At 39.7% G+C, this 22656-nt stretch overlaps 1 protein-coding gene across 2 annotated transcripts; it reads right to left on the reverse strand.

Moving 5' to 3' along the window:
* Nucleotides 1-11216: 11216 nt before the first annotated feature.
* TMEM18 (transmembrane protein 18) lies at nucleotides 11217-16738 on the reverse strand. Of its 2 annotated transcripts, none has more exons than XM_062626204.1 (5): nucleotides 16615-16738; nucleotides 16264-16384; nucleotides 13939-13993; nucleotides 11918-12011; nucleotides 11217-11830 (listed from the first exon to the last, which is right to left on the reverse strand). In XM_062626204.1, the coding sequence occupies exons 1-5, from the start codon at nucleotides 16660-16662 to the stop codon at nucleotides 11741-11743; spliced, it is 408 nt and encodes a 135-aa protein (XP_062482188.1). In that variant the 5' UTR covers nucleotides 16663-16738; the 3' UTR covers nucleotides 11217-11740. The 2 variants fall into 2 exon arrangements, with proteins under 2 accessions (XP_062482188.1, XP_062482187.1); XM_062626203.1 differs by having other exon boundaries at nucleotides 16549-16677.
* Nucleotides 16739-22656: the final 5918 nt, after the last annotated feature.

Raw genomic sequence — 22656 nt, forward strand, 5'->3', positions numbered from 1 at the left:
ACAGTTTCACTTTGTAGAGCTCAAATCAGGTGAGTCTGAAAATACACAGCAAAGTATTGATCCTGGCAAAGACATTTTGTGGTTGCCTGATTTGTGAGCTAAAATGGTCATGGCTAATTTCTTCATGCTCTAGACAAACTGAGCTGAGGGAAACATTTTTAACTCACAAAGCACACCCTAATTCTCAGAGTAAAGGAACACGGAGTAATATCTTGCGGTCAGTTTCCGTCTTCAGCAGAGTGCTGGAGGCAGTGCATGAGGTTAAATGGCTTTTAACTCTCATCACTGACCTATTTATTAAGTGTTTGCTATTTCTCAGAGTTTTCATTCTCATGTTTTGATGGATTTAGAAGAGTTTCCAACAATGTAATTCTGGTCCCTCTCACAGGAGCTCTTGTGAAGGCTCTTTATGCAGGGGAATGTCCCAGTTTCTTCCCAGAGAAAGCTGGCAGGCTGTAAAGAATGTTTCTTTTTACTTTGTTGTCCATTTCTAACTTCCCTCAGATAACTGTCTTCTTGTTTCCTTGTCCCAGATGCAGAAATGTCCAGCCACTCTCCTATTTACTCCACTTGCTTCAAAACTTCCACCTCATCATGTGACTTTTTCATGCAGGTTTTCCTCTGCTTATGACTTCTTTTGGGTTTCTTCTTACTTTTTCCTTCAAAATATTAGCTTTTTTTTTAAAAAAAAAATAAAAATTAAACAAACCAAAGTACACTAACTTCAACACCTTGTTTCACCAAAATTTGTTTCTATGCACACCTCACTTCTAGTTCCACTACAGACTCGTCCCATTTAATGCAAGCAGGATCCTAACAGAACGATCTGTGAAGTTATATCTGTCCTTCAAGGTCTTTCATGTTTCAATTATCATGGTAGCCCTCACTTTGGCCTTTAAAATAGCATCTTGTTCTAGACACAGACAGTTGATATGCGGATGTGAATTCACTGTTACCACCTTCATGCTCTACTTTTTCATACAAAACACTTATTTGTGATGCTAGCCTTTTGCTATAGCTGTTGTTGCTCTTAGATTTTTTTGTGCCTCTAGAAAGGAACTGAGTCACACCTGCATCCCTTAAGAGGAAGGAGGACTCTTATGCTTCTTCCACAGTAAGAGATTTGTTGTTTGGAGGCAACACCCTGCCCAATCTTTTTAAGTATATCAGCTTCATAAAGAGAAAAAGCTGCACTGTGATGCTGTAATTTACACACAGTCTGTCTGGATGGACAGTGAAGCATTTGGAAAATAATGAGAAATTATTAAGTCATGATCTAATCATTTTGCTTCTGGACCAGTCCTCATGCATTTGAACTTTGGGAACTGAGGATCCTGTTGCATTTACTATACTAATTCTGGCAATTCTAAACATAACTTTGTAGACATTCTACATCCTCTCACAATCCTAAATCTACGTCATCAGACCTTTTAACCAGCTTGGAAGGCTCTGCACAAAGTTAAATCCATGTAAACAGAGTTAATATAAGACCTAAATTAAATTACAGTAGATGTCAGAATACGTTAAGATTCCAAATTAGCACAGTTTCTAGTAATACGTAGCAATGGAGCCCTCTAAGGGTTACAAAGCAAACTGATTGCTTTCTAGCCAAGACAGAATACTGACAGTTATGCATTTAATTTAAACAATTATGTATATTCTCCACTTTATTTGCTTTTTATGAGTTTATACAGCATCACACTTAACTGTTAAATTTAAATGAGATGAGCCACTATAAGGCTATTTTCTACTATAAGTACCTAAGTCAATGGTATTCAATGATAATGGCTGTTGCCAATAAGAGTTGAATTAATATGTATCTACCTAATAGGCATACACACAACAAAACCAGAAGACTTTAGTATTGATAAAATTCTGACTGGTAGTACTTTAACCCATAATTTGCTGGGTAAACTAAAAAAGGAAAAAAGAAATACAATGGTATTCAGTTTAATGCAATTGTGTACATTTAGCATTTTTATTCAACATTTTGTATGAATCCTCATCTATACTTTACTTTTAAATGAAGTTAGTTTTCATTTCAAAGGACAAGACCTCCATCTGTCAACTGAAAGTTTTGTTGATATTTTTATCTATTGTGGTCTGGAAATTGTCAATATTGACTTGTATTAACATGCACAAGAATTAAATAAGCAGCCAGTTGAAAAAATGTGAGGATAATAATATCCATTTTTTGTGTAGTTTTAGCTTATGTGGCATTTATATTTCTTGATCATGATACAACTATGACAAATTGTCTTGGAGTATATTCATTTTACTATTTACTTTTACAAATTTATTGGTATGACTTGCAGTTCATACTACGAAAGAATTTGAAAGACTCCAATGTAGTTCACTCCACTTGAAGTATCAAAATTGTGATTTCGTTCTTATAGAATCATAGAATCATAGAATAGTTAGGGTTGGGAAGGACCTTAAGATCATCTAGTTCCAACCCCCTGCCATGGGCAAGGACGCCTCACACTAGACCATGTCACTCAAGGCTCTGTCCAGCTTGACCTTGAACACTGCCAGGGATGGAGCATTTACCACATCTTTGGGCACCCTGTTTTTGGATGATTTCTCTTAACACAAAAGTCTTGAAAGGCATAAATTCCATAAGTTTCGTCACATCTTGGAGAAGAACTTGCTTTCTCTTTTCTGACATAGATGTGTAAATCAATCTCTCCAGTATATTTCATTCAAATACAGCACTTGCCAAACTTTATACAAGCTAATGATATAGCAAACTATAGCTTACCTGTAAGCTATGTGTTCTGTACATTTTTAAATGAAACAGTGTATGAAACAATTACTGACAAATCAGTTTCTGAAGAAGCTCTATTTAATAATATTTTGGAACATTTTAACTCCTGTTTCAAAGAGAATCACATGGAAATCATATACCATTACAATTGTCATTGTTAGCTTATGCTTAAATACAGCCAGTTAATTTCACATGTTAAATTTGTTCTTCATCTAACATGGGAGAAGCAGAAAACTTGGATAAAACACATTATTAATTATTTTGAATTTTTTGATGGTAAAAATCAATAAACTGATTTGCTAGAAAGAAATCGGTCTTGTGAGCTGTTTTTATAAATTAATTTTTTTTAATCAGAGGGATGTTGTGTCTTGCTTTTTGATCGTTAGTGTAGAATGATTAGTCTAATTTAGGGCCATCGAAACAAGAAAACGGACAAAATTGGACTGTTTTATTTATGTTGACTCTATGATTTACAAGAAAAAACAGACTGTGATTACTTACAAAAGGTCCCACTTCCAATTACTGCACGAAACCAACACCTTCAGTAAAGCTATTAAATCTAATTCTCATCCCATTTTACTACACTGCTGTGTATTTAAACAACCAAAGAATACAGTTGCCTGGATTCTGCTAGAAAACACTTCACCATGAAGGGCTGCGGTCTTAGAATCATAGAATAATAGTATAGTTAGGGTTGGAATGGACCTTAAGATCACTAGTTCCAACCCCCCTGCCATGGGCAGGGACACCTCACACTAAACCATCTCACCCAAGGCTCTGTCCAGCCTGGCCTTGAACACCACCAGGGATGAAGCATTCACAACTTCCTTGGGCAACCTGTTCCAGTCCCTCACCACCCTAACAGGAAAGAACTTCTTCTTTATCTCCCATCTAAACTTCCCCTGTTTAAGTTTGAACCTGTTGCCCCTTGTCCTATTATTACAGTCCCTAATGAAGAGTCCCTCACCAGCATCTTCAGAGGCCCCCTTCAGATACTGGAAGGCTGCTAGGAGGTCTCCATACAGCCTTCTCTTCTCCAGGCTGAACAGTCCCAACTTTCTCAGCCTATCTTTATACGGGAGGTGCTCCAGTCCCCTGATCATCCTCGTGGCCCTCCTCTGGACTTGTTCCAACAGTTCCATGTCCTTTTTATGTTGAGGACACCAGAACTGCACACAATACTGCAGGTGAGGCCTCACAAGAGCAGAGTAGAGGGGCAGGATCACCTCCTTTGACCTGCTGGTCACGCTCCTTTTGATGCAGCCCAGGATGTGGTTGGCTTTCTGGCCTGTGAGTGCACACTGAAGCTGGCTTATGTTCATTTTCTCATCGACCAACACTCACAGGTCCTCTGCAGGGCTGCTCTGAATTTTGCCAGGGAAGCTGTGAATGCTCCATCCCTGGCGGTGTTCAAGGCTGGGTTGGACAGAGCCTTGGGTGATATGGTTTAGTGTGAGGTGTCTGTGCCCATAGCATGGGGGTTGGAACTAGATGATCTTAAGGTCCTTTCCAACCCAAACTATTCTATGATTCTATGAATCTCTTCTCTGCCCAACATGTAGCTGTGCCTGGGATTGGTTCAATCAGTGTTCCATATTATTTGTTTCAGCTTCCTTATTTTTGTGATGTTTTGGCTTGTGTAAGAGCCATACAAATCACTATTTGTGGCTATTATTGGCTCCCTGTAGCCAATTCCTCTAGCTAAATTAGGGTGAAGTGGATGGTATCAGAAGCATGACTCCTACAGTTATGGACCTAAGATGATTCACATCTTGTAGAACCTACTATATATTATTTCAAGATATATTACTAATGAACTGTTGGGTAAATCATTACTGCATGCTGCAAAGGAATAGCATATTTTGTTAATTTATTTATCCAAACTTACAGCATGATTACTTAAATGGCTTGAAGAATTTCTAAAAGCTTGTTTCTACCATATTAATACCATTCCAAGCTCAGTGTTCCTTAAGAACAAGGTGTATCAATCCTAATTCTATTGAAAAACTTTACATCCTGCCCCACAAGTTGAAACTCCCTAGGTGTATTTATTACACAGTCCTAGGACTGAGAGCTAATATGATTTTAGTGAAAGGTCCCATCCTAGATACCTCTTTGTCCAGCTGAACTTCATACTGCTTTCAGTTGGGTCACTGTGCAAACCCCTTTTCTCGGGTTTTTGCTGGATCAGAAGGGAGGAAAGGTATACAAGATTGTATTTCTTTGATTCAGGGCTGGATTAACAAGTGTGTTATAAATGAAACTTGGAACTTGTCCATTTTAAGAAATGTGCCTTGTTTCAATCAGTTATGTTGAATGTTTTGCTAATAATTACAACATTTTCAAATGAAAGAGGCAACACATTTGATCTTGTCATTGGTTTCAACTGGTTCTAACTCTGTACAGTGCCAAAGAAAACAGGACCATGATTTCAGTGGGACCACTTAAAGTCAGTGCATGTAGCACTATAATGTATTACTAGTTCCAGCTCTTTTCCTGGCTTCATTATGCCTGTGAAACCATATGAGAAAGGCTTCTACAGTTCCTATTTATATGAAACAATAAACACAAATATAGGAAATGTAGAGGCCTTCCTTTTAAGTCCTCTGAGGTATTTCCTATTCAGTACAACACTGTTCTACTTTTGCAGCAAAACAGTTTTATAATTATGGCCACAATTCAGAAGATTATGAAACAGGGTTCCATAAAGCACATTGGTTTTGAGTTATGAGGCTGGCATTTCATGAGTATGCTGTGTTATAATTGCCTAATCTTTTCAGAGCTGTAATGTGTATGTGCATGCATGCAAATCACAGGAAGAGGATCAACATCCATTCAAACTGAAAGTCTATATTCTTAAACAGGTGGTGTGTGGAAACAGAACTGGGATGAATTTCAAGGAGAAATAAAACAGGGCTCAAAACCAGGTACACAAAGAGGAACATTAAGTCAAGAACTCTGCCTCTCCTTCTCAAATGAAGTCATAAAGCCACTGAATGCTGCAAAGTACTATTTGAAGAAAGTCTGAAGTTACTTCTAATAATCTCAATCATGACTGTAAGTGAACTGCTAGCTATGGAACATACTGAGGAAGGACCCAGTAATGATGCATTATGCAAGGGTAAATCACAAAGAAATAGACATGCGTTAGCTTTGTCACCTCATGAACCAGAAGGCTTCAGTAAACTTTCCTGCATATTGTTCACATTGTAATGTAATTCTTCTATTTTTCGTTGTTATACTTCTTTTTAATTGATTGAAAACAGGCTCCTCCATATGAAACGTAGGTATGAGTGAATGGGGCATTTATTTCCTTGCTGTATTAAGAAGCTTTAAAGCACAAAATACCCTCAGAGTCCTTACTCTGGAAACATGTATGTTCATCATTACTGCTACAAGAAATGCCTTTTAATGTAAAAACGAAGAGGGTCGATAAACATTTGAAGGTCACGGGAGACGCATCTTGGAGCTGAGATAACGGCGCAGGAAATAGTTACGAAGCTATGGTGAAAAGCTCTGCAAAGGAAAGCATTGAGCAAGCTTCTGCGTATGAGACAGTGACATCTAGTGGCAAATTTGGCTAACTGTAATGATCTCTTTGAGGCACAAAGACCAATTCACTTGTATTTTGATGAAACACATCAAAATATTTCGACCTTATTTTAAAATATTAAAAACATTTAAATAGAAATTCTCTGTTTAGCTTTGTAAACAGAGAAACATACTTGATAGATACATAGATTCTTGAAATCTATAAATCAATTCTCCCTAGACTCTTCCTCCATTCAGGATTTACAGACACAGCAGATCATAGAATCATAGAATCATAGAATCGTTAGGGTTGGAAAGGACCATCTAACATAGCTTTTCTGGAGTAAATCCTTTCTTTTAAGACACAGCTGATGAAAAGTAGCAAGACTGCCCTTCAAAGATCTTTATTCGGAATATGTGCAAGGATACAGGAGACCTCAATTTATTGTCCTTCTGTACCTTTGTGAGATAGGTATTTTTCCTGGGACATGGGGCCAAAAGACATGCTTACTAAGCTAGCAAATAATCCTGAGGAACAGACATTCAAATTCCCTCACTGGATCTGCTCCATTTGGTCTAGGATCACGAGATCCATTGGACCAAAAGAGGTGAAAATACAGTCCAACGTAAGGATAATGGCATTTCAGTGGACATGGAAAAAAAAAAAAGAGAATTCTAGGTTTTTGTTCTTGGAAACTCACCTCACCTCTGTTACTGCTTTTCCATAGGGAACCAGGCCAACCTCAAACTCCAGAAAGTTTGCCAACTAAATTGCTAATCTATCTTTTCACAGATTTATATGCAACAAAACTACTTTCTACTATGGTAAAGTTGCCACATTAATATTGCTTTCTCCCTTTTGATGTTTTTCCACACTGGCTGACACTGTGTGCTGTGGTGGAAAGACATGTTAAATAAGGCTGAAGATTTTGGTCACTGCTTGCAAGGTGCACAGAACCAATAACAAATCAAGTCTTACTCTACACAGGATCTGACTGAGCAGCTACCAGCTTTTCTGTATGTATGTTCCAAATGGAAATAAACAGGCTCTTTCAGAAGTAATCTAAATGTAGGTCTCCCAACTAAAAGCAAAGGTATTCCACCAGCTGTAAACATCTGGCTCACATTCACTTATAAATACAAAATTTTGAGCAGGCAAAAAACAGTGTCTTAAATTCATGACCTAATTATTTTGCTTTGTCAGCAAGTAGGCCCTTACATCGTATTATTGCACTATCACTTCATAAATCCAGATACATAATGAAGAAAAGCTACACTTCACTAGTGCTGAGGGTTTCTCTTATGGTTAAAGACAACTTTATTATTAATTTCTGTTTTTAAACTTAGCTCTTAGACATGGTGTTTCTTAGGCAGGGTTAGCTAGAGGACAACTCAGATAAAAGCCTGAGTCTTTTGAAATATAGAAAACAAAAATATTTTTCTGACATATATGGCTAACATTTCTGTGTTATGCCAGATAAATTTTCACAAACTTACATCTGCTTATTATAGTTTCAGTAGTTAGGGAAGGTTTAAACCCACCAAGATTACAGTTTTGAAGTGTACATTTTGATGTGTTCATCCTTCAAAGAAATATTGATAAAATTCTGGAATTTGGAGCCATTTATACTTTTACTCAAAAATGTTGACACAGGAGTCACGGACAATGCAGAGATGATCAATGTGATCAAGCAATTGCCAAATTTAGTACAAAGCCTTAACTCCTTATATACTATTTCTTACATGCACTTACAGTGATTTGGCATATTATGATTGGATACATGTCTTGAAGACCCTTAGTGACTAACATATAATTGGGTAAGCACAGGTGTGAGAACTTGACCTCAAAAGCTTGCCAACAATCCACAGTTCTCATTAACTCGGTGAATTCCAGCCTCTTATCTTGCTTGCTTAAGCTTCTTCGGGCCTCTCATGGCCTTGCTATATCTTTCAGGATTATTCAGAGTTTATGTACCAATTATGCATTCTCCTGTGAGAACACTGTCTCCACACAAAAATACTTTAAGACAAGCGCCCATCATGTTGACACTTTCAAAACTAAGTAATATCTGCCTCCTAGCTATTGCATTATGTCAGTGGTACCAAAACTCAACCTATAATATAAAGCTCAAATACATTTTTACTTGCTAATTAAAAACAAAGCGCCTGCCACTCACACTCTAGGGTTATTCGTTCTTCAACTTTGTTAAAGTGCTGTAATGCCCTTGGATCTTACATTAAAGGGCAAAGTTAGTCTGGTAATGCAACACAAAATTAAATACTGCATGAAAGGTCAACTACACTTGAGAGGAATAGGAAAGACAATTAAAGAAAGAATTTTTTTTTATTTCACTTGGGATCCCCAAAAGTAGTAAGAATTTCTCTAACAAATCTTGTGCCAAGCAAGAGTTACACAAAATTGGGCAATACAGAGAAAGTAATTTCTGTTATTTTATCTATGTTATGCTAAGGACAGTTCTAATTGCAATATCTCACGAGGTGGCGGCAGCAGAGTGAGAGCAGGGTGTGTGAGGCCATGGAACCCGTCACCGGTGGCAACGGGAGATGACAACTGCCCCACGGAACACAAGCTAGCAGTGGAGGAGGCAACAGCAGCTCCTCTCGTGGTTCCTGTCTTAGTGCTGGTGATGCCTGTGAACACATGAATGTTGAACAAGGTGGGTGGTGATCACGTCACCTCAATTGATTTTGCCACAGTCACTGCTTTGGACTCGGTGTGCAAGTTCCGCTGGGTCAGCCAGCAGTTGAGCTGCCTTAAATCCTGGGATCTCCCTTCATTTCTTGTGGGGAAAATAAGGGCACGTGAGGACAGGGCAAGGGGAACAGCTTTACCCTGACAGAGAGGAGGTTCTCCCCTGTGAGGGTGATGGGACACTGGTACAGGTTGCCCAGGAGGGCTGCCCTATTCCTGGCAGTTTGGAGCAGGGTGGGGCTGGGGCAGCCTAGTCTGGTGGGGGGTGCTGGAGCTGGATGAGCTTTGGGGTCCCTTACAACCCAGGCCATTCCAGGATTCTGTGGCTATGAACACGTAACCATTGGAGCAGGAATTCCCATTCCTCATTCTCATTCATGAGCTGGATCTCCTGCAGCCGAGTCAGGCTGCCCACCTGCTGATTAACCTGAGCAATGATTGGATTTAGATTGATCATGTCCTTTCACCCAACCAATGTCCAACGCTGGTTTTCTCCTGTCTCTAAGAACTGCTTCCAACTATAAATCATTGATTCCAACTGCTGAAATTGAGCAGCAACAGAGCAGGTGAAGGGTCTGGAGCACAAGTCTCACAAGGAATGGCTGAAGGAACTGGGGAGTTTAGTCTGGAGAGGGGTCAAGTGGGACCTGCAAACTCCCAGAAAGTAGGATGAAGCCAGGATGTGACTGGTCTCCTGTCCCAAAGAACAAGGGATAGTACAAGAGGAAATGGCCTCAAGCAGCACCAGGAGAGATTTAGGCTGGATATTAGGAACAATTCCTTCCCCCAAAGATGGTCAGACATTTAAAATGCCCAGTTCCAGAGGCTGCCCAGGGCAGTCGTGGAGTTACTGTCCCTTGGAAGTGTTCCCAAACCATGTACAATGCCCTCAGTGACGTGGTTTAGCAGTGGCCTTGGCAGTGCTGGGGAATGGCTGGACCTGATGATCTTGAAGGTCTTTTCCAACCTGGTTGATTCCATGATGCCAAGAGGGAATTTTCATTTTCTCCAAAACACTAAAAGATTTGCGGAAGTTTCCCTTGCAAGTCTCCCAATGTACTAAATTAGGCACGTTGTTTTCCATTGCAAAAAGCTTGCCCTTTAGCTGCTCTGAACTACCTCATTTACTGTAAATCAAATTCACATGTCGTGAAGCCAAAGGCTATTGATAACAGATGCTTTTTGTGTGTGACACTAAAACAATTGTACCTTATAGTGTTGCAGAACATGTACCCTTAAAGGGACATGCTACCAGGCCACTAGAGATGTTTTCATTATGAAGTGATAGTTGACACTACCAAACATTCCACCAAGAGTCATTAACAGAATGGATGATTATGGTACAGCATAGCAAACCTGCATCTCTCTAGTCTGCTGATACAAAGCAGCCTACCTGTCTGTAATTCTTGACAGAGCAATGAGTGAGGAGAGCCATGCTAATTTAATCCACAGGAAAGGTAATAAAAAAAGGATCCCAGATTAACACTGCACTGTCCTTCCACAGTGCTGTGAAGCACTCCAGAAAGAGTATCACTCTCTCCCTACCTAGGAGACTTGCAAACTGTGTATGCATACTCATCTACTTATCTCTCTCGGGTCCACATTTCCACTGTTGTTAAGAATATTTAAGTATTTAAAATTAATTTCATAAATACTTAGTTTAAAAGTGTTCTTTATTTTTGTTCCCAACTGCTCTTCACAGTAATATAAATTCAGTTTTGTAGATCATCTTTCCTATGTCTTAAATTATATCTATTTTAGACAGAAGTTTAGGTCTTCACACAAAGGTTTAACTCCTTCAAGATACGTTTACTAAATACGTATGGACAATCTTCCATTGTATTCACCCTTCCCTTCTCCCACCTCAAATTTCCTTAATCCAGTAAAAACAGGTTAAACTGATCAAAACGATTCTTTGTTTTTACCAGTTAATTTTTCATTTTCAGTTATTTTACAAAAAAGCATTTAAAAAGGGACAAAACTGCACAGAACATTATAGTTTTGCCCCTTACTTTCTGTTCTACAAATAAGCAAAAACTATCCAAAGTTCAGCCAGTTTTAAGAAAACGGCATTAAAATAACAAAATTTAAACTGAAGAGAATGCAGATATTGTTTTGAATTACTTACACAAATTAAGTAGAAGATTTTACTAAACTGAGAATTTTTGAGAAAAAATGATTAAAAATTAATAAAAATTAAGAACATTTAAGTTACAGTGGATAATTTTATTTATAAAATGCTACTGGCACACAATATATAGTATGAAACTTGATTTATAAAGACGTTAAATGCTTCACAGAAGTATGGATTCCTGAGGTATTCTGAATACAGTCCCTCATTTACTGGAATTCACAACACTGCTCCAATTGGCTTAAGCAGCAGCAGAAGACTGGATACTTTGATAAACACAGTTAAAGACAGTTTAAGAATACATAGGCAAACAGAAACAGACTGGAAGACTGTGTCTCACCAATGCTAATAGCCTTGGTCATGGTGGAAAACTATCTTACATAGAAGGGCACAAAGACCTCCTAAAATTGGGTTTCTCCATTTCACAGTTATTTCGAATATGTGCGGTAGATGCCCGATTTCACCTCATTGTCCACTGCCACAGGCTGCAAAGTCTTCTTGTCATCAGACACAAAAATACTGCTGTTTCTGGATAAACATACAGAAGGACTGATTATCTAGACCAGCAGTATTACAATTAAAATAGTGTTAGGTGCTTTCATTTCTTTTTCTCTTTTTCTGCTTTCATTCTCTGTTGTAGGGTCTTCAGTTCAGTCATTACATTCAAAGTTTTGTAAACCCAGGTGACCTGAAAAGTAAGTAAATTATTAACTATTCCACATACATTTACTTATCAATTTAATGAAAGCATCCATATAAATAAACACATACATACCACAATTATAATAGTATTCACCAGCAGTGGTGCTGAAAATACAAGTGAAATAAACATTCCTCCTGAATCAAAGTACTGGTATTTAGAAAACAGCCTGAAAGAAATAAAAGAGGAAGCTTTATCAGTGTAGTTCACATGGCATTAAACTTGCACACTAATTACACAGAAATTGTACAAATTATCCTACTTCTTGGGATCCGCAACCATAGGCCACCTTTCTACTGTATTAAGTCAGAACAAAAAGACAGTAAACCTCTCACCAGTTACTTATGAATGCTTATTACAAAGCCAGTCTTTTCTTTAAAGTTTTGCTGCACAAAACCTAAATAAAATCACCACAGATCAAGTAACTTACTAACATGACTACAATAGTATGAATATTTGTGCCTCAGAAAACAAGCTTACCCTCAAGTGTCTGCAATTATTTTCCAAGGTATTTTATTTACTCTTATTAGTGACGGTAACAGAAATAATGATTGCAGCAAAGCTGTAATTTAGGTTGTGTATGTCTGTAGTGAAACATAGAATCATAGTATAGTTAGGGTTGGAAAGGACCTTAAGATCATCAAGTTCCAACCCACCCTGCCATGGGCAGGGACACCTCACACTAAACCATGCTACCCAAGGCTCTGTCCAGCCTGGCCTTGAACTCCACCAGGGATGGAGCATTCACAGCTTCCTGGAAAAACCCACTCCAATGCCTCACCACCCTAACAGTAAAGAACTTCTTCTTTATATCCAATCTATCCCTGCTTAAGTTTGAACCTGTTGCCCCTTGTCCTATCACTACAGTCCCTAATGAAGAGTCGCTCTCCAGCATCCTCAGAGGCCCCCTTCAGATACCGGAAAGCTACTATGAGGTCTCCACGCAGCCTTCTCTTCTCCAGGCTGAACAGCCCCCACTTTCTCAGTGTCCTCATATGGGAGGTGCTTCAGCCTCGTGGCCCTCCTCTGGACTTATTCCAACAGTTCCATGTCCTGTTGAGGGCATCAGAACTGCACACAATACTCCAAGTGAGGTCTCACGAGAGCAGAGTAGAGGGGCAGAATCAGCTCCTTCGACCTGCTGGTCATGCTCCTTTTGATGCGGCCCAGGATACGGTTGGCTTTCTGGGCTGCAAGCGCACACTGAAGCAGGCTCATGTTCATTTTCTCATCCAGCAACACCCCCAAGTCCTTCTCTGCAAGACTGTTCTGAATCTCTTCTCTGCCCAAAGAATCTCCTATAGCTGTGCCTGGGATTGCTCCGACCCAGGTGTAGGACCTTGCACTTGCCATGGTTCAACTTCATAAGGCTGGCATCAGTCCACCTCACAAACATGTCAAGGTCCCTCTGGATGGCATTCCTTCCCTCCAGCTTACCAACCGAACCACACAGCTTGGTGTCATTGGCAAACTTGCTGACAGCACACTCAATCCCACATAAAGATTTACAATCAGATACCTGCTTAAAGCAGCATTAAATGCCTGATTACCAGTAACATCAAGGAAAGCTTACTTAAGTGTTTATGAAAATAAGTGATCAGTTTAATTCTGATACATAGCCTTAGTAAAACAGATGTTAATGCTTTTTATGCTTAAAAGTATATAAAATAGCAGTCATATTTTTGAGAAGTGTTGCTTAATTTCAGCTTATTAAACATGAATAGCTACCAAAGAAATCCCAACAAACAAATCAAAGCTTACATCCTATTGCTCTTAATCATCATACTCTTACCTACTTTTCTCTTAGTTCTCTGACTAGTGAGTTTACACCTGCCCATAAAATCGTAATTTTAAGCAGCAGAATGCTGCTTAAACATACGCTAGCTATTAAAAATTATCTGTCCTTATAAGCTAATCATACTGTATGGTTTTGTTTATAAGTTTTATATTCATCAATGCAATGGACCCTCTGCCATCACAATCGACTGATGAGGCATAAGTGATCCTTTAATTTAATGCTTTCTGGGAATGATATGAAAAAAAGAATATTTTTAGAACATTCATTTAAATGCAAAAATGAAAGTGAAAACATTTACCTCCAATTCATGGCTGCTAATTCATTTATATATTCAGCGCAGTACACTAAGCTCACTGTACAATAGAAGAAAATTATTAGATTCAAAATTTCTTTACAAATAAACTGTCATCAGTTCTGCCATGTACACTACAGCTGTATATATATCAAACATTAGAATTCCTTGATCCTCAGAAGACATTACACATTTAATACATCACACACTTAATTACACATTTAATGTTTAACTGCATAAAACCAATTCTGATTTAAACGCTCCATACAATTACTGAGAAGTATAAAGTGATCATAAAACATACCCACTATATTACAAATAAACAAACATAAAATCCTACTAGAAAGAGCTCATCATACAAATGAATAAATAGATAATTTTTTAAAATCAGTGTTTTTTCCAGCAGTCTTCTTGGTGACTACTTCTGAGTTATAGCTGTAAAAATAAATACCCACACTGCCCAAAACTGGTATGGAATTAAGTTATCATTTTAGATGTTAAGGTGTCACACTGCTATATCTAACATTATTATCTGAAGCTACGGTACTTAATACATAATCATACATAATTTACATAATTTTGGTAAAATACAAACTTTGAACAGGTGTATAGCAGAGTAGTCCACTACCATCAGGTGAAAACTAGCATACTCTTATTCAACAATCACATGTGATACATGTGATATGAAGCTATCAAGACAATAAGAAAATTCAGACAACTGCATTTTTAACACAAAAGCAGTACAACTACAGAATTTTAAGTTTGTCCTTGCATCACTTTCCATAAGAAGCAAAGCAAAAAAAAAAAAAAAAAAAAAGGAAACCCTTTTGGTACCATCTGGATTATCTCTGCTTGGTACTGCATAGTGCTTGGTACTGCATAGTATAAACATACCTATAGCTGCTCAGATGCTAAGGTAAACCAATGTGATAATTTGATAATTTCATAATTTCCTCCATTATTTCTGACTATCTATAATACAAATTTATTTATATTGCAGATATATCACAAGTGATTCAGTTTTTCAGGTACAAGCAAGGCTTGGATGAATACAGATATTTTTATGCACTACTCTTGTGAAGAGCAAATTTACATCTTAGCTGGATTAAAAATCCAGCAATAATCAGTTCTGCTGCATTTTTCAATGCAGTCAGGCCTTGGGCATTCAAACTAGTGTCAGTAATACTGAGAATACTTTAGATAAGAGTCTAAAATAACAGCATGTCACTGGGAGTTCTGAATGTCTAAGATTAAGAAAGAAACCCATGTATTCCTCCAGGGAACTTTCAAGCCTAACTTATCACCAAGTTCATCACATTGCTAGTTTGCCCTCTGTAGATCATTTTAAATTGCAGTTACAAGTGGATGCCCAGAAAATTACTAAGGTTTCTAGATTCATTTCTGGGGGTACTTCATATTATTGAAACCTTAGCTTTAGTTGAGAGGAAACTATAATTTCCCTACTAACTTCACTAGTTCACAAAGTGGTATTTTAAAACATCAAAATAGTATTCAAGTGGCTTTTTGCCTGCAGATCTCTTCCAATTGCTCATTCTTTCTCCGCTACTCGGGCAAGCATAACAAAACTGAGCTACCTTGTAAAAAAACCCAACTCCCCAGAAAATCTAATCCATAGCTAGAATTAAGGTACACACTTGTAATACATACCATCTGAACTAAACCAAATACTTTCTGCAAAACTACTAGATCTTCAGCCAGTCAGCCATAATGACATGACTTTGGCTAGGCAAGGCCACTGTGGATTCTCAGGCTAAAGCCTGATAACACCAGCTGTTACTACAATGTCCCAAATCAGCTTTGCTCTTTCTTGTGCCATTATCACGGTTGTCAGTGGGACATATGGTGAACCTGCTCCAGAAATAAGACCCACAGAAAGCTTAACATCTTCATTGACCTGCAGTGTTAGAATATAAAGCAGAGCAGGAAGCAAGTGCTGGATCTCAGCCTATCTGTCTTCTGCTTCTCCAGCCCAGCAACAATTTCATGGGAAGCTGATACACACAGCATTTACTGTGCAGAAACCGTACCTATCACAGATCCTCACTAAGGCCAGAGCACGAAGTCACTACTTTATACAATCTTAGAAATTAAATAAATGTGTTTACAGGGCATAGCAGCCTCTACAACAGTTTATCATACATAAAGTCACTGCTACAAGATAACTTGCATGCACTTTACCTGCTACAACCTATAAAACCATGAGCTGTGCAAGCAAAAAAGAAGCTATTTGACATTTTCAGTAGTTTTAAGAAAGCCCAAGTCCTCCACCCCCCGACCAGCAGTTCCCGGACGCAGGGGCGCAGCGCTCACCCATGCAGAGAAAGTGCCCTATTTGCACCCGGTAGTGCTGGAAAGAAGCGCACGTCAGCAGGAAGCACAGGACGTGGAAAAACGCCAGACCCACCAGCCAGGGCTCGGACCAGTCCGTCCTCTGCGGACAAAGCGAACGCGGGTTAGGAAGGGAAGGAGAAGCTTTGTTGCCGGGCAGCCGGACTGATCAGCTCTCCTTCTCCCGCACCGAACACAACCCATTTCAGTCACGAGCCGCGCTCCGCAGCTCGCTCCACTGAGGAAGGAGCGGGCACCCACACCCACTGCACACACGGTGGCCAGTGCATCCCCCCTCTCCCGGTCAAGCAGCCAGCCTGGTCCCGTCCTTACTGCCAGGACAGCAGACAGCCCAGGCGGGCTGCTGAGAGGGGCCTCCATACCAGCAGCACCACCACTTCACGCGAGACTTCAGCGAGCGCCGGTTCCGGGTACCGCGGCTACAGCCGGAAGGCGTTGGTCGTGGGGTGGGTGTTGTCTTCTTTCAGGGCAGCGGAGGGGGTTGTTCGTCCTATACGGGTAGTGTTCCCAGGGCCGCCCTTGTCCCTTCAGAGTTGTGAAACTGGTGGGTGGTCGTGTGCTCGGGTGGATGACAGAGGTGTCAGCACACCCCAGAGGTTGCCTCTGCCGGGGGTAGCACCAAGTCGGAACTGCCTCTCCTGGTCCTGTGGCTGACGCTGCCTTCCTCCAGTGTTCAGCTCCCGTGGCTGTTCGGGAGAGAAGAAGCTTTAGTTGTAGTTTTAGTATTTGATACTGAAGTTAGTAAGCGAACGGAAGAGTATTTTTGCCATGTTATGATCAGTGGAGTCAGGCTGATGTGTTGAATGGGTGGCCCTGCACTGATGTTGGGGTTTTGGTGTTTGCTGAGGGATACCTGGTGTCCGGCTTCAGCTGCCTTAGGGATGGAAGCGCAAGAAAAAGGGAGTTTTAAGCCCAGCTGGAAATTTCTGACAAACAAACCCAGTTGAGCACTCCAGGCAGGAACTTAAGTGAAAAATACTTCCTTTTTATACTTATTTTATGTCTTGTACTTTTTTTTTCTATACTTTTTTTTTGTTTTCCAAATAATTACTGTATAGTGGAAAGTCAGACATTTCAGAGGTTAAACGTCTCATTTACAGTGCCTTTTTACTGAATTCGTGTCTGGAAGAACTGACCACTCAAAAGATGTGTCACAGAGGTATTTCAAACTCGGATTCCTATCAACTAAACCAGGAGACTTTGGGAGTCTTAATAGGATTAGCTTTGTCTGAGAAACCATACTGTCATGTATAGCTCTGCATTCTGTTTTCTTGAAATTATTTTTACTGACACTTTGGCTTATCAGATGTGAAGCTTTTTTTTTGTTTGTTTTTGTTTTGTTTGTTTTTCAAAATGTTTGGAAGTGCATGTAGAAGTAAATACTACAAATACTATTTTCATTTAGTCTGCCATATAGCCAAATACAGGGCATCACTGTGAACTAGTTACTTCCACTATCACACTTCTCATGCTAAATTGTGGATACCTGAAACTGAGAATGCATTTCTCTGTTTTAGGTTTTTGGTAGTCTTTTTCTCAACAACAATATCTGGAGACCAATTGAGGCTTATACTTAAAGCATTGTAAAACTAATATTCCTAATGTAAAAAAAAATGGTTTGGGGTTTTTTGTAAATGATGAATCAGTTTCTTGTTGCTCACTAGCTGACTATAGTAACCATGCGAAAAAGCTGACGGGCTTCAGTGAATGAAGTAGCTGCTGTATGAGCAGAATATGCTGGTCAGTGGTGAATCTGTGATGCAGACAAGCTGGGTAGATAGTAAGCTATTGGTTTGTTATGGCTACAACGTACGGTATTAAAAACTTCATGTAGCTTTTACTGTCAGCCACTTTAGCAGGAGTGGAAACTTTGTTATAACAGGAGTTGCTGCTTTAAGATTGACTAGGATAAAGTCAATAATACTGTTCGTCAGCAGGTGGTAGCAGATTACATAAGAATTGCCAGAGCTTTTGCGTGGGATCTTTCTTTTTAATGGAGGATGAAATGTTAAACTGAAGATAGTTAAGAGGTAACAAACAGATACATTGCTATTTCATGGGGGGGGGGGGGGGGGAGTGTATTTGTCCTTTTGCAGCTTCTTTGCAGAGCCAGTGTGCTACATTTAGATCCAGATTTTAGAAGTACTCTAGTAACCAGAAACATACAGTGCCAATGATAATATATTTTTGTGTTTCTCTTATTAGAAGTAACTTAAGTTGTTTCTAAAACTCATACTCGGTTTTCTCTTGTAAGATTCAGATTCCCATGTAATTTTTTCCACACTACAGTATTGTCCGAGTAGATTGGATAAAAATAAAAAAAAAAGATAATAATGGTAAAAGAATTTTTGTTTTCCCCTTTTAACAACTGAAAATTTTTATTTGCTTTGCATAGGAAAATATCTAAAACCAGACATTTATGTTATGTTTAGGTTGCTGAAGAAAGCAAACTAGATAAAAAGCCTGCTTACCCTGATTCAGATAGGGAATCTGAAATTTAAATGCTTAATGATGTTTCTCATGGTAGCCCTACATGTTCACTAGCAGATCTTAAGACACTGTACTAGAGACCATTTGGAAGTGCTTTTTATACTTGCTGCTGAGCGAAATGCAGCTCCAATTCTCCATGAGAATCAGAATGGAAAACAGCTTCTTGTTTTGAAGTTCCTTTCGAATATAAGAAGTGCTTCATTTCTTCTATTTTATTTGTTGAGTCTTCAAATTACCAGATAGTTTGATAATTTTTAAATGGTCTTGTTTAATTAAGATCCTATGATTCAGATTTGCTTTTGTGATAATGCATTTTTAGTTTCTGCCATAAGAAGCTGAAGTGCTTTGTAATGTAAGATCCATATTTAAAATACCTTTGAAAAACTAAATATAAATTTCTTCTGTCTGTGCTGAGCAAACCATGTTATACACTGTTTTCTTCTTTACATTTGGTATATTAAATGTTCTGTCTTTGCAGAGTGTGTTCTACTGTAGACTGGATTTTGTCTACGAGGGATGGGGTTGTCTTGTGCTATCTAATCTTTTCAAGTTTTGTGGGTGAAGCAGTTTACAACAGCCTCAGCCTCAGCAAGGCAGTTTCTTGCGAAAATGTTACAAGGAACTTCCTTGTCATCAGACATCATTTGAAATATACAAGATGCAAAATATAAATAGGCTATAAATGTCTTAGTGTGATGAGGCAAGTCATTGTGACAACAGATGCATCCTCTGATCTGGAGATCAGAGGTTATGTGTCTGGATTGTTGTATCCCAGTCTGCAGTTATTTTGCTGTCCTTGTCCATAACATGCATGTTGATCTGTGGCCACCCAGTCTTTAAGAGTCTTCATGAGAATATGTGAAGCTCTGATATTTCTTTGGGTGTCCTTGAGGTTGATCTCCAGGCAGAGGTCTCTGAGTGCAGAACTGGGAATTCTTACAATATATTGTTTTCTAAAGCACTTGAGTTGTTGACTGCACCATACAGATGTGTTGGTTTGTCACATGGATTGTTACTTGCAGTGTGTGACTGCAGACTTGCCAAACGACTGCTTTCAAAAAGTTATGATCAGATGGAGCCACCAGGTGCAGAAATTCATTAACCTCGGCATCTGTAAACTTGACAGACAAGTGAAGTACCTGGGCATCCCTGTCCCATTACAGTTCCAAAATGTTAAGCAACAGTAATGTACCAAAGTGTGTATCACTTTTATTCACTGCTTCATGTGGGATTCATAGCATCATCTGGATGTGGGCAGAGGTAGTGAAGGTCTTTGTGTGAGTGGGTGGTTTTACACAGGCTGCAGTCAGTGACAGGGTTGTGAGGCTTTTGCTGGGTTTTGTGATTCTTGTGTTCCACAGGGCAGTCAGAGTGGTGGGTGGCTGCCTTTACCAGGTAGGGTGGGTATACTGATACTTTCTGCTGCTTCTCCTGCCAGCTGTGAGACACCTGGCACTCGTTCTGAGGGCATGATCTGAGTCATCAGCAGCATAAGATGTGCAGACCCCCGATAGGGGTGATCTAGTTTTCTCACTGAGAGGGAACAAAGGTTCCAGGAGGATGGTACTGGAGCTGCGCTTTTATTTTCCCCTTGCTTCTTCCATGCTGTTCTTTCCCATTTTCACATTCCCCACTTCCTATCTTGTCCTTTGCTGATATGGTCATGAACATGGGTCTGGCAGTGCTCTGGACACTACTGTCTGCCATCCCAAGTATGTGAGCAGAGCTGAGATTCTCCCAGGGACACATGGCAGGTAGCTTGGGGGACAAAAGGAAGGATGAATGGATGTCTTCTTTGTCTTCCTTAGGGAGAGAAAGAGATGTAAGAAGACGGGTAAGCTAGTGAATGGGGAAGCCCCTCACCAGAGCTTCAGTCAAGGCAGAGATAGGTTTTGGCTAGTGACACCTGTACTGAATTTCTTTGCAAAGATCATGCTGACGAGTTCTGCTGTGGGGACAGACATTGGTCATCACTGCATCTCTTGCCTGTCTCCCAGCCTGCTCCTGTTAGAGTAGTCTGTTGCAGTGATGGTCTTGAGTAGTCTTTTCAGAGCTTTGAGAGGTGTGAGCAGTTTCAGTATGAAGATAGACTGAACCTGGGAGAGAAGTCATGATACTCATTGTTGTAGTCACTTCCAGGCTATAAATTTTATCTGTCCTGAAGTTTTTCCTTGTTTTCATGGTTGTGCTCAAAAGCTGTCTGAAATTTCCATTTGCTTCCCAATGTAACTGAAGTGAGCCAGGGTCACATCTTCTTTCTAATACATGTTCAGTAAAATTTTTCACTTTCCCTGTCCATGCCATTATCAAATAATTATTTTTGAGTACTTCGATTATTTTTGCATCTGCTGTCATCTCTTTACCTTTTTATAGTACCAGCTTTTATTGCTTATGATGTACTTGGAAAATAATAATAGTGTTTTAAAGATTTTTTTTTTTAAGAAATAGAATTTAAAACTTCTGAGGATTGTTCTATGTATGTCATTTGTGAGTTTCACGTTTAGATGATGGATGCCACTTCCTCTAACCTTAAGGTTAGCAGTGTTTTTGAGAATAAGTTGGAGTGGGTGACCTCCAGAGGTCTGGCCTACATTGCTCTATAATCTTGATTTCCCAGTGGTACAGAATGGGAGTGACTGGCTGGAGAGGAGCACTACTGAGCATGACCTGGAAAGTCTGGGGGCAATAAGCTGAACTTTAATCAGCAGCGTGTCCTGGCACAAAGCAGTGCCAGCAGTCTCCTGGGCTGTGCTAATGACATAGTATCATAGAATAGTTAGGGTTGGAAAGGAGCTTAAGGTCATCTAGTTCCAACCCCCCTGCTGTGATCAGGGACACCACACACTAGACCATGTTACCCAGGCATAAGTACCACACAGCCACTTGCTCCCTCCTCCCTGAGTAGGATGGGGAGGAGAATCAGAAAAAGGTAAAAACCATGGGTTGAGATAAAAACAGTTTATTAATTGTAAGAAAGTAAATAATAATGATGGTGATAATAGAGGAATAAAACCCAAGAAACACAAGTGATGCACAGTACAATTGCTCACCATCCTCCGTGACTGATGCCCAGCCTATGATCATTGGCTTCCAGCCAACTACCCCCAGTTTGGGGGCATGATGAGCTGTGGTATGGAATACCCCTTTAGCTAGTTTGGGGCAGGTGTCCTGTCTGTGTTTCCTTCCAGCTTCCCATGCCCCTCCTCACTGGCAGAGCAGGAAAGACTGAAAAGTCCTTGATCAGAGTAAGCATTACTTAGCGACAACTGAAACACTGGTGTATTATCAGCATTCTCAGACTAAACCAAACCACAGCACTGCACAAGCTACCAGGAAGAAAATTAACTATCCCAACTGAAACCAGAGCAACAGCATAACCATGATATTGGGGGATTCGGCATTCATTAGAACACATCTGCATCTAGCATGGGATACTTCGAATACAAGGATAATAATGATAAACTGGTAAAAGTTCAGCAGAGGGCTGTCAAAATGTTCAGGAATTTGAAGCATTTGTCCTGGGAGGAGGTGAGGGAACTGAGCTTGTTTGGCTGGCTCAAGGGGAAACCTAGTAGGAGCCTGCCAGTGCTTATGAGGAACTTACTTAAAACAGGGGCCTGGTCTCTTCTAGTGGTGTGATGGGGGAATCACGCACAATGTGTGTAGATTGAAACTGGAACTTTGAACTGGATATAAGGAAAAGCTTTCTCCCTGTGAGGACAACCAAACAACAGGAAGGGTAACTGAAGAGGTTGTGGGATATCTGTTTGAGGTTTTCAGGATCCAGTTGGGTAAAGCTCTGAGCAACCTTGTCTGGCCTCACAGTGGACCTTGCTTTGAGCAAGTGGTTGTAAAGGGCCTCCT

This window comes from Pezoporus occidentalis, unplaced genomic scaffold (assembly GCF_034315485.1).
Source record: "Pezoporus occidentalis ecotype Australia unplaced genomic scaffold, CSIRO_AGI_Poc_V1 ctg29, whole genome shotgun sequence".
In the NCBI taxonomy this organism is placed as follows: Eukaryota; Metazoa; Chordata; class Aves; order Psittaciformes; family Psittacidae; genus Pezoporus; species Pezoporus occidentalis.

Excerpts from the sequence above, each read along its gene's own strand:
- TMEM18 (XM_062626203.1), bottom strand. The coding sequence starts at position 16,662 with ATGGAGGCCCCTCTCAGCAGCCCGCCTGGGCTGTCTGCTGTCCTGGCA. Across the intron at positions 13,994-16,263 it reads AGGGCACTTTCTCTGCATGG|TGAGCTTAGTGTACTGCGCT; the intron begins GTGAGCGCTGCG and ends TCTATTGTACAG. Across the intron at positions 12,012-13,938 it reads TTAGCAGCCATGAATTGGAG|GCTGTTTTCTAAATACCAGT; the intron begins GTAAATGTTTTC and ends TATTTCTTTCAG.